General features: G+C 45.1%; 1 protein-coding gene across 2 annotated transcripts in view; it reads right to left on the bottom strand.

Annotated features, from left to right (window-relative positions):
* The window catches only part of LOC126983865 (alanine aminotransferase 1-like), a 179,667-nt gene that overhangs the window by 90,120 nt on the left and 71,571 nt on the right, over nucleotides 1-17,976 (bottom strand). For both annotated transcript variants that reach the window (XR_007736273.1, XM_050836999.1), the window contains exons 5-6: nucleotides 8,184-8,313; nucleotides 353-432 (exon numbers count right to left, since the gene is read on the bottom strand). Coding sequence is in view for 1 of the 2 variants with exons in the window: in XM_050836999.1 (XP_050692956.1) it covers nucleotides 353-432; nucleotides 8,184-8,313 (210 nt within the window). In the remaining variant the exon portion in view is untranslated. The remainder of the gene's footprint in view (nucleotides 1-352; nucleotides 433-8,183; nucleotides 8,314-17,976) is intronic.

Genomic DNA, 17,976 nt, shown 5'->3' with positions numbered 1-17,976 from the left:
TGAACAGGTGGATGAGCTGTGCCTTACCTACCCGGGCCAGTGTTCAAACACGGGTACACAAGTTCATAGCTTGGCATGCTAACTGCTATTCCATGTGGCTCTATATATTTGGATGCTTGGAGCTGGGCAATATTTTGTGTCTTGTTCTTCATTATCCCTTATATGTCAGCAGCTATCAGATCTTGCCTCACCCTTGTGTTGCATGGATACACAACTTGCTAGGGGTTAAATATATCCCCATTCAATCATATCATAGCCTCTGGGGGCAGTGATTTAGCATGAATGTAAGATCAACTTGTACAATAGTTTGAACAGTTCAGCATTTCTTTGTAATATTACTGAAAATTCTCACCTCATCAGCAAATAGGAAGAGTTTTTTTTCATATGCAAACTTGATGACAGCTTCAATGTTCTCTCGAGGCAGCACATTACCTGAAACACAGCAACAATAAAACACACAAACACTACTGATTGCCCTGCCTGCCTCTACTTCATCTATGATGTCGTGGGGGCATTTCCACTTCTTGGGGCATGTAAGAAATTTATCTATTTGAAAGGATAAATCTTTTCCCAAGCATTGAGTCCAGGATTCAAACCCGGATCCCCAGGACTGGTACCGAGCCAAAGGGATCCCTGTAGCTTACGGCCTTTGTGGAGTCTTCTATCCACATCTGAGCCTCTACAACAAGACTGCCATCCCCTCACAGCATCCCTTTCTATTTCATAATATAATGAAGGAGTTAATCATAGATTGCCCTATTTATTATTCCTTCATGAATACAAAATCTGATAAACAGAAAGTTTATGCCATTCCTTCTATCCAGAAGGCCCTCCCTTAAATTGGGGTTGGAAACTGACCAATGATTTTACCCCAGTGCTCCTGCCAATGACAACTGCATGCCTTTACACTGCCCATGGCCTCACTGCACAAGGGTTTCTACTCAGGCTCATCCCTGTTTGTCCAACTCCCTAATACAAGAGTAAACCAATTTCTTCAATCTTTCATTCTTTTCACTAGTAAACTGTGGAACATCACTCCTTCTTATAGCTTGGGCTCTTTCACGGGGGGAGTATCGGTACACCTAAAATTATACATGACCATATTTGTAGCTTCCTCCTGTCTCCTTATAGTATAGTGAGTAGCATGCTGCAGACTTCTTAATTATTTCTTTTGACTTGGGGCGACATCCTGCACAGTAAAGAAAGACTGTCAGTCAGAAAGCCTTCAAGTAAGAAGACACAGGTCTTGACCCACAGAATCTTAGTTCTAAGTGGCTTAGTTCCCCCACGTACGTACATCACACCCACCTCCAGGGAATCCACAAATGCTACCTCTATCATTGGCAAGAGGCTTACTTACCCTGCAGTTTACAGTTGCCAATTACTAGGCCACCACAGGACAAAAGGCTTTTCTAAATGCGCCACCTCTCTCTGCCTGGTGTTAGTGTGCTCTCTCTTTTTCAGGCAATGGTTATGATTTCAGCTATATCTGGCTCTCTGTCTGTTGTTGTTAGTGTAATTTACCTTGCCATGGAAAAGGCTCCAATTTCATCTCCATCTCATTCTCTCTTTTCTTTGCTCAGGCTGTTTTGTTCCCTAAACATGAATGGTTTACAAACAACTACACAAGATTGCCATAAGAACACTGTTTACAATACACCTGTTAGGTCTTCTTGCCTTCTTTCTTTATATTGCTTATGTCTTTATTGTCAGTCTGTCTGTCTTGCTACCAATATTAATATATTCGCAGTATTTACATGGTCTGTTGAAGGAACAAGAAGTAGGGCAGACAAAGAACCAAATTGAGATGAAACTTGAACCCTTGCCAGGGCAGGTTGTAGTAAACTAGCAACAGACAGAAAACCTGATAGAAATTAAATTAGAGCCTATGCCAGAGCAGGACAGAGTCACTACCAAGAGAGAGAATTGAGAAGAGAAGAAAGAAAGGCAGACTGGAGTATATTCACATGTGACGGAAGAGTGGTAAAGGCTGGGAAAGGCTTCTGTTCTGCAGTGGACCATTGTTGGTTGACAATGACAAAAAGGCCTGCTCACACACACATGACACTAATGATAAGAAATGTACAATAACATATAGGGAAAGTTGGTGCCAAAGGCTTGACTTCAGTACACAAGATTGACAAGATTAATGACTGCACTAAAAGCAGGATAAGGCTGGGCATTATGTATTTGTGAAAAATTAAGCATATGGCAAAAAGGTGGACAAATATCCACTGATTCAACCATGGCTATGTCCGTAGCAAGGATTCCCTCTGATGTTACCTAACCTTGCCTCAAAATTTCAGTAATCTGAACTCAAAACAATACATGATGCACCCTGAAGATTGTGCCAGATGGATATGAGGCGCAAATAGACACAGATCACAGACAAGAGGATGCCCAACCTAATACACATAGATCCACTGCCCCCTCCTCCTCTTCTTCCTTCTCTTCCTCTTCCTCTTCCTCTTCCTCTTCCTCTTCCTCCCCCTCCTCCTCCTCCTCCTCCTCCTCCCCGGTATGCGGGTGAAGTGTTTTCACCTCAGGGAACTAGACGTCCCTGCCTTGCATAGTCTCAGGTCACCCTTGGACAAGGTGTAATACCTGATTGTCTCCCGTGCCAGGGTCACGGTGAAGCCTCTGGGCAGCAGCAGTGGTGGACTGGACTGCAGGCAGAGGATCTCTTTATGAGACAATGGCTGGAGTTCCAGGGTCTTAGTCAGCTGGACCGTGCCTAATTATTTAGGCCTGCGGTGTAGAGGAGTGTGGCGACCTCTACACTAAAAAGCCTCCTTGGGAACCAGTTGTCGGTGTGAGCTCCCGTCCTCCCCTTATATACAGTAGTCCCCATCCCCCCCTATTCTGTATAACAGCTGGTTGTTTCTCCTGTCCATGGGCCATTTGAGGTTGTACATCCTGGCTTCTGGGTGGGAGTTTCAGGTTTTTCTTATACTCATGAATATTTCAGCTTTTTTTCTCAGGAAGGGGCATCTGATACCAGTGTTGGAGGCATCTAACACAGCAGTATCTAATTTCCAACAATTTTTTTCCAATATATTCAATACACTAACAGTTAATATTTGCCCAAACTATTAACTCACTTAAATTTCTAACAATGCCGACGATTTGCAGCTCAGTACTTCCAGCTGAGTAGAACTTGCCGCCTCTCTTCAAATATTACAACTTAAAAGGCTGTGACTGAATGGATAAACAAACATAATGATCTTGAAAAGAAATTTGAAAGCTTCAGGAAAATTGTTGCAAATATGTAGGCAATGACTCTCCCATCGATGGTGAAGAGGCCCACCGAGACTGTGCAGGTTGACTCCCAGACTGCCTCACAGGTTGACTCCCAGCCTGCCTCACAGGCTAACCCCCAGCCTGCCTCACAGGCCAACTTCCAGCTGCCTCACAGGTTGACTCCCAGCCTGCCTCGGTTCCAACCTGTAAGGAATGGAGCCAAACGAGCAGGCAACCAAGCATTTTTACTGATCCCACTACCTTCAATAGGTTACAGGTGCTGGCAGACACCATGGAGGATGAGTTTGGCTGGTTGAGTTCTGTGGTCATTCATCAAACGGCTGCAGACCTCTTTTGTCATTCGGGGACAAATGACGTAAAGACAACCCGTTCTGAGGAACTGCTTGAGAAATACCGCCGCATGATCAAGCAGTATAAACGTAAAACGGATGCCAGTAACATCATAATCTCAGGAATCCTCCCGAGGGTCAGTGCCGAATCTAGCTTTTGCAGTAAGGCCTTCAGCACAAACAACAGACTTCAGTCCCTTTGCTCACAAGAAAACGTCCAGTTCGCTAACTTGTGGAACAATTTTTACTACGATTGGGACTTGTTCCTTGCCGATGGCATCCACTTAAACCCTGTTGAAGCAGCCCATTTCGGGAGGCTGCTCTGTGACCAAGTGGCTCTTTGAAAGCCCAAAAACGGGAAGGCGAGAACACCAGCAGCTCCACCGTAAGGGAGCACTTAACCCGCGAAACCCCCGACTCGAATCACATTAAAGCTTGCTATATAAACGCTCATAGCCTATGTAACAAATTTTAAGACTTAGAAGTCCTCGCAGCTACAAATCATTATCACATCATCGGAGTCACAGAATCTTGGATAGACACTTCAAATAGAGATTTCATTGCGGAATATAGATTACCGGGTTATACCATTTTTAGTCATGGAGGCGTTATCTTTTATATCCACAACTCTCTCCATCCGGTATCCATGAAAACAGACATTATAACCAATGTGAATACAGTCTTCAGTGAAATTAGAAATAAATCTCGTAAAATAGTAATTGGACTTATCTACAGACCACTAGGGCAGACTCTCAATATCGACCTCGCATTAAGTGAATTATTATTAGAAACAAGCAGCAGTTGCGAGGCAGTAATTGTTGGGGACTTTAACTCGCCAGTGAAAAGATGGGGTGAACCTTTGAACTGTCATACATGGCTCGACCTGTACACAAATTTACTAGAAAGTGATTTACATCAACACGTTCAGGAACTGACTCGGGAAAATAATATACTTGACCTTATCTTTTCAATGACAGCTGATTTAGTTAACGAAGTAAATGTTGGTCCAATTTTTAGTTCTAGCGATCACCGAACAATCACATTCAGCATCAATATGAAAGAAAGTAAAGTAGCTCCTAGTAAAGAAAAGGTGCCTGATTATCAGCGCGACTTTCATAAGACTCCGATCAATTCTAAATAATTCTGACTGGACTGTAATCTCAGCGGAAACAGATATTGATAAATCTTGGGAGGCCTTCACCACAATATTGAACAATGCCATAGGCATATGCGTACCCTATTGTAACAGACGTTCAGCTTTTAAGAAGAAACCCAAATGGTGGAATAACGAAATTCAAAATAGCCTATCTCTTAAAAAAATGCGTATACAGTAGATACATATCAACTCAGAGTGAGGCTGACAAACTAGAGTTGGACAGAATTCGCCGCAAAACCAAGAAATTAATAAAACGAAAAAAGAAAAATCTTGAAGAATATATAGCGGAAACAAGTAAATCTAATCCTAAAGAATTTTTTAGCTATGTAAATAATAAAAAGTCATTCACTTGTAGTATCGGACCGCTTGCTAATGATAATGGTAACCACACGAACGATGAAAATGAAATGGCTACAATCCTAAATAACTTTTTCACATCCGTATTTACTGACAAAGATTGTTTATCACCTCAACTGCCAGAGGTTAGAAGGACTGAAAAGATGTTAAGTGGCGTGCTCATCGTAGAAAGTTACATTTTACGCACAATTGAAAAGATTAAAGTAAGCAAAGCTCCTGGTCCAGACAAAATTACCCCTAGGATCTTAAAGATATCAAACAGCAAATTTGTAAACCGCTCTCCATCATATTCAATAAATCTTTAATAGCTGGAAAAGTTCTGTCGGATTGGAAACTTGCAAATGTCACACCAATTTTCAAAAAGGGGGACAAGTCTCATCCAGGAAACTATCGACTAATTAGCCGGACATCGATTGTTTGTAAGTTAATGGAGACTATCATTCGCGACAATATGGTGAAATTCCTTGAAGAAAATAACATAATAAATAACTCGCAACATGGTTTCCGTAGTAAATGTTCGTGTTTAACTATCTTACTTGATTTTTTCATTATGTTTTTGAGGTGTTCGATGAAAGCAGATCAGTAGATATCATATATCTGGATTTTCAAAAGGCATTTGATAAGGTCCCCCACCAACAATTCCTCAGTAAACTATTGGCGCATGGTATCTCGGGTAACATTCACAATTGGCTTGTGGACTGGCTCTCTGAGCGGAAACAGAGAGTAGTTCTAAACGGCGTTACATCCAACTGGCTCGATGTCAGAAGCAGCGTACCTCAAGGATCAGTGCTTGGCCCCATGCTCTTCTTAATTTATGTTAATGATATCGATGATGGGCTCACTTGCAAAGTATCAAAATTTGCTGATGACACAAAAATTGCTAGTAAAGTAACTGCGACACTCGACGAAGAAGCTTTACAATCAGATCTAGATCGACTTGCACGTTGGGCCAATCAATGGCAAATGAAATTTAACGTTGACAAATGTAAAGTGTTACATATCAGAAACAATAACAATTGCGCTCAGTACATAACGAATGGCCAACAACTTTCTGCAGTAAGTAAAGAAAAGGATCTTGGAATCACTATATCAAGCAATTTAAAACCTGGTCAGCATTGCTCAGAGGTAGTTAAAACTGCAAACAAATTGGTTGGCTTCATCGGACGAGTCTTTAATAATAAATCGGAAAAAGTAATATTAAAACTGTATAATTCGTTGGTTCAACCCCATCTAGAGTACTGTGTACAGTTTTGGTCTCCCTATTACAGAAAAGACATAGAAAAGTTGGAACGGGTTCAACGAAAAGTAACAAAAAATATTCCTAAGTTGAGAAATTTATCTTATGAACAAAGGCTTAAAGAAGTAAATTTATTCAGCCTATCAAAACGAAGAATGCGAGGCAATCTAATAGATGTGTTTAAAATGCTTAAAGGATTCAGTGATATCAATGCGGAAGATTACTTTACAATTGATCGATCAAATAGAACAAAAAGAAATCACAATTTCAAGATAAGTGGTAAAAGATTCTCGTCCCACAAAGCTAAACACTTCTTCTTCAATCGAGTTGTTAACCCTTTCCTTGCGCGCGGTGCGGACGCGACTGTTCCCTCAGACGCAGTCAGGCAGCCCAATGGGGGGTCTCTTTTAACCTCTGTATCTCAAAAACTATTCATCACAGCTAAAAACCAAAAACACCATTGGAAAGAGGAGGTCCAGATCTATAGGAGTCGGTTATGTATGCCTCTCTTGCGAATGTACATGCACATTCAGGGAGTGTTGAATGTTAACACTTACGTCGGTGTGTGCGGGATGATCAGCTATATTGAGGGAACTGTGGACATCTCTCCTTCAGATTCTGGCAAGGGAGTATTGCCAACTGCAATATTTATAACTATTTGGTCAAGGAATCAGTCAGGTGATAGGTGAAGCTATACAAAAATGCCGCTATATTGGGCAAGAACATCCACCAGTTACTCGTCCGTAGATTTGCCGCGCTGGGCTGATATGATTTTCCACCAAATTTAGTGAAGAACCCACTCAATTGGCAATCCTGTGTTGTGAGAATTAGTGTTGGAACACTCTCATACACGGGAGATTTGAGTGCGGCTGGAGCTCACAGCGAGCGTTTAGCACCACCAGCAAATACGCCTAACGCTCGCTGCGAGCGTTTAGCAATGAAAGGGTTAATGTTTGGAACTCTCTACCTTATGATGTCGTTGATAGTAGAACAATTACGTCCTTCAAGAATAGATTAGACAAGTATTCTGAATCCAACCAGCAACTAAGATATTACTCATTGTCATAATAACGTTAAGTTCTTTCGAATACTGGTGTCCTTGTCTGTTTTTATCGCCCGGTTAGTGATAGCAGTAATGGTAGTTCTTTCCTCTTTCTTACATAATTTCCATGCAGTTTTTCCATGCTGCATGGTTCTTTTTCCTTTCCTGCCAGCTTTGGCTGGAGGGATGAGGGGGTGGGGATCGAGGAGCCTTCGCTTTTGCTGTCCTTCATCTTCCACCTTTGATTAGATAGTTAGTGTAGCTGGTCACAAACAGCCTCGGAAGGACCAGCAGGTCTGCTGTTGTTTGTTCTTCCTTTGTGTTTCTTTGTGTTCCCCAAGGACAAGAAACATCGGAAAAACACTTCAAGCAAAGTGATGCTATACCAACATCAGCAGGAGTTATTTCTCGAATAGAGTCGTTCGCCACTGGGACAGCCTTCCTACAGAAGTGGTTAGCTTCAAGAAACGTATTGATCACCATTTTGCTGCAATGGGAGTGGACTGAACGTATCCAAGAATAGGTACACAAAAGCTTTAATCCTTCCCTGAAACCCACTCCTATGGCTAACAGATTGATTAAATCACTTAAAGCAGGTAACCTAGTAATGAGCCAACAGGCTTTCTGCTGCCTGCTAGTCCATGTTTCCATGTTTCCATGTTTCCTCCTCCTCCTCCTCTGCCTCCGCCTCCACCTCCGCCTCCGCCTCCGCCGCCTCCTCCTCCTCCTCCTCCTCTGCCTCTCTTTCTCCCCTCCTACTTCCCTCTCTGTGCTTCTCCTCCCCCTCCTAGTGCCCCTCACCAGTAGGGTTGCCAGGGTTGATCACCACCAAGGCCTTGGGCAGACACACAGCCTTGGCCTCATCATAGGCACGCTCCAGCTCAGCCATGTCCAGGCCCCAGTTTGTGGACTCATCCAGGTAGTAACCAATCTGTGAAAGGAGGAATAAATAGGTTACCATTATCATCATCATCATTTCATGGACGCCTGCTCCTAGGAGCTCCCACCAGGGGATGGCCACGGCAGAAGAGCTTCCATCTTTCTCTATCCAGACAATCCCTCCTTGCCTGCTCAAAGTTTCTCAAAGATCTTTCCCCCCTCTCCCTAACGTACTCTTGCACCCTATCCCTCCATTTCACTGGAGGTCGTCCTCTAGCATTCCCTCCCTCTATCTCACTCACATACACCCCTCTGGTCATCTTACTCTCCTCCATTCACTTCATGTGGCCAAACCGCTTTAGAGTCTGTCGCTTCACTTCTTCCACCACTCCACACTTCTTCCCTTCACCCCTGTGACACATTCCAAAACACTCATACACACTTTCATTACTTTTTCCATCCATTCTACTCACACCGCAAGCACTCCTCAAATAACTCATTTCCACTGCCTGCACTCTAGACCTCTGACTTTCATTCCAGGCCCACGTTTCACTTGCATATGTGAGGGTTGGTACTATTATTGTATTTCTCAAATCCCTCTTTACCTCCATGCTCACAATTCTGCCATTCATGATTCGTCCCAAAGACCCTACCACCCTTCTTCCTTGCAGTGCCCTTTCTCTTATCTCTCCCTCCGTACCACCATGCTTACACATAACTGATCCAAGGTACTTAAACTCACTGACCTCCTCCATTTCTTCACCATTCAAAATTATTTTGCATTCTTTTTCACATTCAATTCCCACTTTATATGGGCATACAAAATCTACAACCTCACTTCTACTTTGCTCACAAACCATCACTTTACTTTTGTTGACATTTACTTTCAGCTTTCTCCTGTTACAGACACTATCAAAAACACTGACCAAATTTTGTAGGTCACTTTCATTTTCTGCAATGAGCACCGTGTCATCAGCAAACAGTATTGAATTCAGTACCCACTTCCTTCCCTCATCGAACAGTCTTACTCCAACTTATCCAACTTTGCCCTTAATTTCTCTAATAACACCATCCATATAAATACTGAATAACCATGGTGACAAGACACACCCTTGTCTTAAGCCCACTTTTATCTCAAAATGTTCACTTGTTTCTCCACTAATTTTGGCACGTGCAGATGCATCCTCATAGAAAGACTTTATTGCACTAAGCAGTTTTCCTCCCACACCATAAATCTTTAAAACATCCCACAATGCAATCCAATCGACTCTGTCATAAGCTTTTTCCAAATCCATGAAGGCAGCGTATAGTTTCTTTCCTTTTGCTATTATTTTTTCTACTACCATCCTGAAGGCAAATATCTGACCCACACATCCCCTTCCCTTCCTGAAGCCTCCTTGTTCTTCACTGATTTTCTCTTCTGTAAGTCTTTGCATCCTCTCTATTATGACTTTTCCATATACCTTTCCGGGTATACTCAGGAGACTTATACCTCTATAGCTGCCACATTCCCCTCCCCTGCCCTTCCCCTTGTAAACTGGGACAATGATGGTTTTGTCCAGTCTGCAGGCCTTCCATGCTACTTCACATATCTTGACCATCCATTTAACAACTACATCTCCTCCACACTTCAACATTTCTGCTGTGATTCCATCAATTCCTGCTGCCTTTCCATTTTTTAATCTTTTTATTGCCTGATTTACTTCTTCATATGTTATACTTCTTTCTTTATATACTCCTCCTCTACCTCTACTCAAAACACTGCTGTTACAGCTGCTGGACGTCCATCCTCAAAATTCATTAAGTTTTTGAAATATTCTCTCCATCTCTCTTTCACAGCTTCCCCGTCTTTCAACATCTTTCCATTCTCATCCATAACTTCATTTATTTTACTTGAGGAGATATTTTCTGCATTTCTTTCGTTTTTTACTTCTTTCCAATATGATTTCCTGTTCCCTTTATATTTTTCACTTAGTCTTTTTCCAAAGTCTTCATCAACTCTCTTCTTACTTTCTTTTATTGCTTGTTTTAATTTCATTTTGCATTCTCTATATTTCTTTTTCCTTTCCCTTTTTACTTGCTCAGCCACATTTCTTTCTTGAGTTTTCTTAAAAAGTTCCCTTTTCTCTTTTACTATCCTCCTTATCTCTTCTGTCCACCATGAATTTCCTTTTCTTTTTCCATCTCTCACCACTTTCATCCCTAACACTTTTTTTGTTGTAGTTACCATTATTTCTTTAAAAGTTCCAAAAACTAGGTTACCACTACTATTAATACAATCACTACTAACTGTGACCACTGCTGGAGCTTATAATTACTACTACTATTACTAGCAATGCTACTACAGATCTCAACAATTACTACTACTACTAATCATAATAATAATAATACAGGTAACTCTCTATTTATGCGAGTATTGTGTCCTTGAAGAGGTCGCATAAATCAAAAACAATGTAAATCAAACTAGAGGTATGTTTCTATCGAAAAATAAATATTCACTTCATGCAGTGGAGATATCACCGAGATATCCACTCAGGCACTCAGTCTCAGCCTCACTCGTGTGAGGAAGAAATGAGGGACACCATAGGCGACTGGCTAGTATTGGTACCGGTACTGAGCAGTCTGGTACCGGTACCGTACCGTATTGCTGGTACCGTATGTACCGGTACTGGTACCAGTACCTGCCCACCCCTATTGTTGAGTAGCGTGGGTACTGCATTGTTGTCTAAGTAGCGCGCGTAAAGAACTGAGCTCAGCTGTGTGGCCGCGGCGCCATGTGAGTCCAGTTGCGTGAGACATCTGGTGGCCACTCCACAAAATATCGCGTATAAGTGAAAAAACCTTCAAATTAAACATTTATTTAGATTTTGGACCCCACGTTATTTTAAAAACGCGTAAATCAAGAGTTGCCTGTACCACTACTACTACCACCATTACTGATGCTGCTACTACTGATATCATTACAGATTCTCCATTACTACTACTACTACCCCTAATACTCTTCATACAAGTGCTGCTTGATCAAGGGCTCCAAGGCTTCAAGACGAGAAGAAAAGATGGTTGACCTATCAAAAAGCCAGAGGGGCATACTTTTAACCACCTGCTGTCTGGTACAGCAAATGTCCATCAATCTGAACCCCAGAGGGCCAGCTATCCACGATTCAGACTTAAGTATTAATCACATTTGCATGCCTTAATACCAACCAGCTCTTCAGTTGTCAGGTGTTTGTACTTTTTGTAGTTTTTCCTTTGAATAAGTTTCCATCTTTGCAAGTTTAGACCATTTCAGACAAGTGGAATTCAGAGTGGCAGACTTTCCTTTTTCTGCTGTATCTTGCATCTGATGTTCCTAATGTCTTCTGCTTTCATTCTAATGATGCATACTACTGCTACTGCTACTACTACTACTACTACTACTACTACTACTACTGCTGCTACAGGTTGAGAATCCTTTATCCAAAATTCCAAAATCCAAAAGTTTTTTGAATGCTGATATGACGCGTCACATGGAAAATTCCACAAAGTGATGGGAAGGTTCCACCACATACAGCTGTTGTGTGCTGCTCAGGGTTGCCAGGTCCGTGGTTTACTCACCCAATTGGGCATGTAAACCTGCTGCTGCATCGACACCTTAGGCATAAAAACATCTGCCGGCCACCACCGCAGGTTTTGGGCGGCTTTTGGGATCGGATTGGGTGGGAACACAGTCCACTACCTGGCAATTCTGGTGCTGCTATGCATTAGTTTGTTGTCAGCAGTCATCACAGTAACACCTTCGCTCGTTACTCATTGTGATAACCGCGTGTTGTGTGCTCTGTGGTGTAAAGATATACGTAGTTGAAAATGTCAAAAGGGCCTGCATTTTCCAAAATCCAAAATCCACAACACTTTCTGTCCCAGGAATTTTGGATGAGGGATTCTTAACCTGTACTACTACTACTGTTGGTGGTAGCGAGTGTTTTGATTGCTAATCGGTTCATGGATAGACAAAGTCAAATCCGTCAGAGTTACTTAATTGACAAAAACATACACAGGTCATAAGGACAAACAAAACACATAGAAAAGGTGTTTGTGTGTGTATGCGTGTGTATGAATGTTGTTAAGCGTGAATAACATTAACGTGTTGGTGTGTGTGTGGAACAATATGTATAATTTAACAATAGAAGGATGAGGACAGACAGTGGAAGATAAACGAGTAACAATAGATAAACAATTGAGACACAACACGGACAAGAGGGAGAGCGAAGAGAGACGAGAACACTTAGGATACAAGGACGAAAACATTAACAAATTGAGTCTGTGCTGCACACTCAATTTTCTTTGTCTCACCGGAGGAGAGTACGCGACTGTTTCAGCGGTGGCTTGCTACAGATACTCCCCCCCAGTGACGAGAAAGGAGGAACGAAATCTTCCCTGGTGCGGGGGCACTGTGGCACAGACCGTGTTGCGTTGCGGTGAGTAGCATTGCGCGGTGAGTTGCACTGAGTTGAGTTGAGGTGCGCGGTGAGTTGCACTGAGTTGAGTTGAGGTGTGCGGTGAGTTGCGCTGAGTTGAGTTGAGGTGCGCGGTGAGTTGCGCTAAGTTGAGCTGAGGTGAGGTGCGCGGTGAGTTGCACTGAGTTGAGTGGAGGTGCGCGGTGAGTTGCGCTGAGTTGAGTTGAGATGCGCGGTGAGAACAGCTACAGTGAGTCGAGCTGAGGTGAGTTGCGCGGTGAGAACAGCTACGGTGAGTCGAGCTGAGGTGAGTTGCGCGGTGAGAACAGCTACGGTGAGTCGAGCTGAGGTGAGTTGCGCGGCGAGAACAGCTACGGTGAGTCGAGCTGAGGTGAGTAGCGCGGCGAGAACAGCTACGGTAAGTCGAGCTGAGGTGAGTTGCGCGGTGAGAACAGCTACAGTGAGTCGAGCTGAGGTGAGTAGCGCAGTGAGAACACCTATGGTGAGTCGAGCTGGAGTGAGTAGCACAGTGAGGACAGCTACGGTGAGTCGAGCTGAGGTGAGTTGCGCGGTGAGAACAGCTATGGTGAGTCGAGCTGAGGTGAGTACCGCAGTGAGAACAGCTACGGTGAGTCGAGCTGGAGTGAGTAGCACAGTGAGGACAGCTACGGTGAGTCGAGCTGAGGTGAGTACCGCAGTGAGAACACCTATGGTGAGTCGAGCTGGAGTGAGTAGCACAGTGAGGACAGCTATGGTGAGTCGAGCTGAGGTGAGTAGCGCAGTGAGAACACCTATGGTGAGTCGAGCTGGAGTGAGTAGCACAGTGAGGACAGCTACGGTGAGTCGAGCTGAGGTGAGTACCGCAGTGAGAACAGCTACGGTGAGTCGAGCTGAGGTGAGTACCGCAGTGAGAACAGCTACGGTGAGTCGAGCTGAGGTGAGTACCGCAGTGAGGACAGCTACGGTGAGTCGAGCTGAGGTGAGTACCGCAGTGAGAACAGTTACGGTGAGTCGAGCTGAGGTGAGTAGCACAGTGAGGACAGCTACGGTGAGTCGAGCTGAGGTGAGTACCGCAGTGAGGACAGCTACGGTGAGTTGAGCTGAGGTGAGTAGCGCAGTGAGAACAGCTACGGTGAGTCGAGCTGAGGTGAGTAGCACAGTGAGGACAGCTACGGTGAGTTGAGCTGAGGTGAGTAGCACAGTGAGGACAGCTACGGTGAGTTGAGCTGAGGTGAGTAGCACAGTGAGGACAGCTACGGTGAGTTGAGCTGAGGTGAGTACCGCAGTGAGAACAGCTACGGTGAGTCGAGCTGAGGTGAGTAGCGCAGTGAGGACAGCTACGGTGAGTCGAGCTGAGGTGAGTAGCACAGTGAGGACAGTTACGGTGAGTCGAGCTGAGGTGAGTAGCACAGTGAGGACAGCTACGGTGAGTCGAGCTGAGGTGAGTAGCGCAGTGAGAACAGCTACGGTGAGTCGAGCTGAGGTGAGTAGCGCAGTGAGAACAGCTACGGTGAGTCGAGCTGAGGTGAGTAGCGCAGTGAGGACAGCTACGGTGAGTAGCACAGTGAGGACAGTTACGGTGAGTCGAGCTGAGGTGAGTAGCACAGTGAGGACAGCTACGGTGAGTCGAGCTGAGGTGAGTAGCGCAGTGAGAACAGCTACGGTGAGTCGAGCTGAGGTGAGTAGCGCAGTGAGGACAGCTACGGTGAGTTGAGCTGAGGTGAGTACCGCAGTGAGAACAGCTACGGTGAGTCGAGCTGAGGTGAGTAGCACAGTGAGGACAGCTACGGTGAGTTGAGCTGGAGTGAGTACCGCAGTGAGGACAGTTACGGTGAGTCGAGCTGAGGTGAGTAGCACAGTGAGGACAGCTACGGTGAGTTGAGCTGAGGTGAGTACCGCAGTGAGAACAGCTACGGTGAGTCGAGCTGAGGTGAGTAGCACAGTGAGGACAGCTACGGTGAGTCGAGCTGGAGTGAGTACCGCAGTGAGGACAGTTACGGTGAGTTGAGCTGAGGTGAGTAGCACAGTGAGGACAGCTACGGTGAGTCGAGCTGAGGTGAGTAGCACAGTGAGGACAGCTACGGTGAGTCGAGCTGAGGTGAGTAGCACAGTGAGGACAGCTACGGTGAGTCGAGCTGAGGGGAGCTGCACGGTGAGGACAGCTACGGTGAGTCGAGCTGAGGGGAGTTGCATGGTGAGGACAGCTACGGTGAGTCGAGCTGGAGTGAGTAGCGCAGTGAGAACATCTACGGTGAGTCGAGCTGAAGGGAGCTGCACGGTGAGGACAGCTACAGTGAGTCTAGCTGAGGTGAGTAGATCAGTGAGAACAGCTACGGTGAGTCGAGCTGGAGTGAGTTGCGCGTTGTGTTCAGCTGCAGTGAGTCGAGCTGAGGTGAGTTGAGTGGTTGGCTGTTTAATAGATCCTGGAAAGCTTGAATCCGCACTCCAAAATCGCGAACCATGTGGACAGGTCCTGAGCAGAAGAGTGGTGCTCTGAAGGACACCGCTGTTGTAGAGGAAGTTGTCATCGTCAGGTATGGTGAAGTCAAGCAGCGTGGAGATGGGCAAAAGGCACTGGTGTAAACGCGCTGGGGGCTATGGCAGTTCGAGAGCGTTGAGGGAACTGCGTGTGCAGGCGCTAGCTGCCAGTGTGCCAGGGGCCTTGGCAGTCCGTGAGAGCAGAACGAACTGCGTGTGTTAAAAGGTGCCAGCTGCCAGCATGCCAGGGGCCTCGGCAGTCAGTGAGGGCGTCGAACGACTGAGTGGGAAGGCGCTAGATGCCAGCATGCCAGGGGCCACAGCAGGTTGAGGAGTGAGGGGCGCTAGCATGTGCCAGGGGCCACGGCAGTCCGTGAGAGTAGAACGAACTGAGTGTACTATAGGCGCTGGCGCATGCTAGAGGCCGCGGCAGTCCGTAAGTGAGTCGAGCAGCCTGCGTACTATAGGCGCTGGCGCGTGCCAGGGGCCTCAGTGGCTCGGGGAGCGAACCAGTGTCCAAGAAGGCACTGTAACACAACACTGTACACTTAGTAGGTAACACTGTGACACTAACTGTTGCTGGGGACTTGCTGCACTGAGCTGTTGGAGACACAGCACTGTACGTAAGGATCCACAGAAGAGCAAGATAATCCAAAAGGGCGGTGATAAATCCAGGGGGCAGCCAGTAATCCCAGTGGGGTGTCACACTGTGCGTGTCTCTCTGAGTCTGTGTGGCGTGTACACTGAGTATGTGTGGCACTGTGTGTCTCAGTAATGTGGCGCACTGTGTTTGAGTGTTCACTGAGTCTGTGTGGCATGTGGTGGTGTATACACTGAGTCTGTGTGGCACTGTGTCTCAGTAATGTGTCGCACTGTGAGTGTTCACTGAGTCTGTGTAGTGTCACACGGTGTGCGTGTTTCAGTCGCCGTACCAGCGGGAGGGCAGGGAGGAGTAGGGGTGGAGGTGGGTGAGCGCTGGGAGGAGCACCAGGGGGCACAGAAGGTGCCTGAAGAGGGGGCACAAAGGGTGCCTGAAGGAGGCCTATAGCACCGGTAGGCCTCCTTGGTTGGGCCTGGTGTTTGGCCCAAACTCGTCATGGCACAGGCAAGTGTTTATAGTGGCGCCACCTATTCTTGGCAAGTAGCGCCAGATTCGAACTCACATCATCCAGGACACAGCGAAATGCAGGACCAGCACACTAACCACTAAGCCACCGCCTCCCCAATAGAATAAAACTCCTATAGAATTACTAATAAAGTTAATATATCCTATCCTACCGAATAACAGGCCCAATGGTCCAGGGCCCGTATATTCAAAACACACCTTGTCGACAGGCGCCAGTTGACAAAAGGTGCACAAACGGTGCCTTTCATTTCGGCTAGATCACGATGCACAAACATTTTCAAAGGTGCCACTGACGTTCCAAATCGCTGAAAGGAGGGATTTCCCTTACAGGCGCCTTTTCACAAGTCAACCAATCACAGCACCCGTGACAAATGTGGTTTTAGAAGTATGCCAATTACGCAGCACTGTCCGCAGCTGACAGCCACAGCATCAAGGAGTGGAGAGAACATTCTAGAATCCTCGCACGGCGAGGGGAGAAAACATGCATATACAAGTGAGGGTGAGAAGTACAGTACTGCCTCCAGGACTGCGAATTTCAAGTTGGCGATTCGCCAAGTTTGCGATAGGGACCCCAAAAAATAGATTTTTATTGAAAACTGAAATTGCAATATGACCCAAAAGGGAGAGAAAAGTCTGCTAAAACCGGGTTTTTTCACACCTTGTTGTGGTCCTTGACTCTCATTCTCGCTCTTATCCAGGGGTGGATCATATACAATTGTATTTGTATTTGAATTGTATTGAAAAACAATTTTAATGTATTTGTATTTGTATTTGTATTTTGGCATCTAGAGAAAGAAGTATTTTGTATTTGTATTTGTATTTTGGCACCCAGAAAAAAAAGTATTTTGTATTTGTATTTGTATTTTGGCACCCAGAAAAAAAAGCATTTTGTATTTGTATTTATATTTTGAGTTAAAACCATTTGAGGTGGATAATTACTGTTAAGGAAATATAAAAAGAAGTAATGTTAAGCCGCTTTACGGCGAAAAAGGAAACAGATTATGGATGAAGGCGAAGGAAGAAAGGATTAACGTTAGATCGGGGAAAGTGGAGTAAGGAGAACATTAAGGTTGAAGGCGGAGGAGGAAAAAAATTAAGGGTGGGGAGTAAGGAGGAAATTAACCTCAGGTCACATGGAGGAGGAGTGTAGGAACTAGGAAGTGATTAAGGTAATAAGATCATTAATGTTAGAGGAGGAGTAGGAGAGGATTCAGGGAGTTACTGAAGGATGGGGCGGCTCGGAAGAAGGATCTGCCCGCAAAAATGTGTGACGTCACGGAAATGGGAGCCGTAGGGGATGAGATGTGAGTGAAGACGACGAGAGAGACAGTAAACCGATTTACTGCTTTAACTTGGCAAATGCACAACAATCATCAATCAAAAAGAGGTTGCATCCATTTTTTGAGAGGACTGATGTCATTGCCGCAGCTGTCATGAACCCCAGGTTTAAGGTGGCATGGATGCCATGTAAGGAAATGCAAAATGAAAAGGTTTCTAAGATTGTGGACCTAATTATTTCCGAGTCAACTCAGTCAACCTTGAAGAAGAAAACATTTCATTTTCGGCTGGCATGAGTGCAAAACGACCTCATCTTTTTGCCTACATGCCTCCAGCAGGACAAATGATGGCAAGTGCATCAACAAATGATGCTACAGTATTGAAGGCAGAACTTGAAACG

This window comes from Eriocheir sinensis, chromosome 5 (genome assembly GCF_024679095.1).
Source record: "Eriocheir sinensis breed Jianghai 21 chromosome 5, ASM2467909v1, whole genome shotgun sequence".
Taxonomy (NCBI): Eukaryota; Metazoa; Arthropoda; class Malacostraca; order Decapoda; family Varunidae; genus Eriocheir; species Eriocheir sinensis.
The sequence above is the reverse complement of the archived record's forward strand: the minus strand, read 5'-3'. Positions and strand labels throughout refer to the sequence as shown.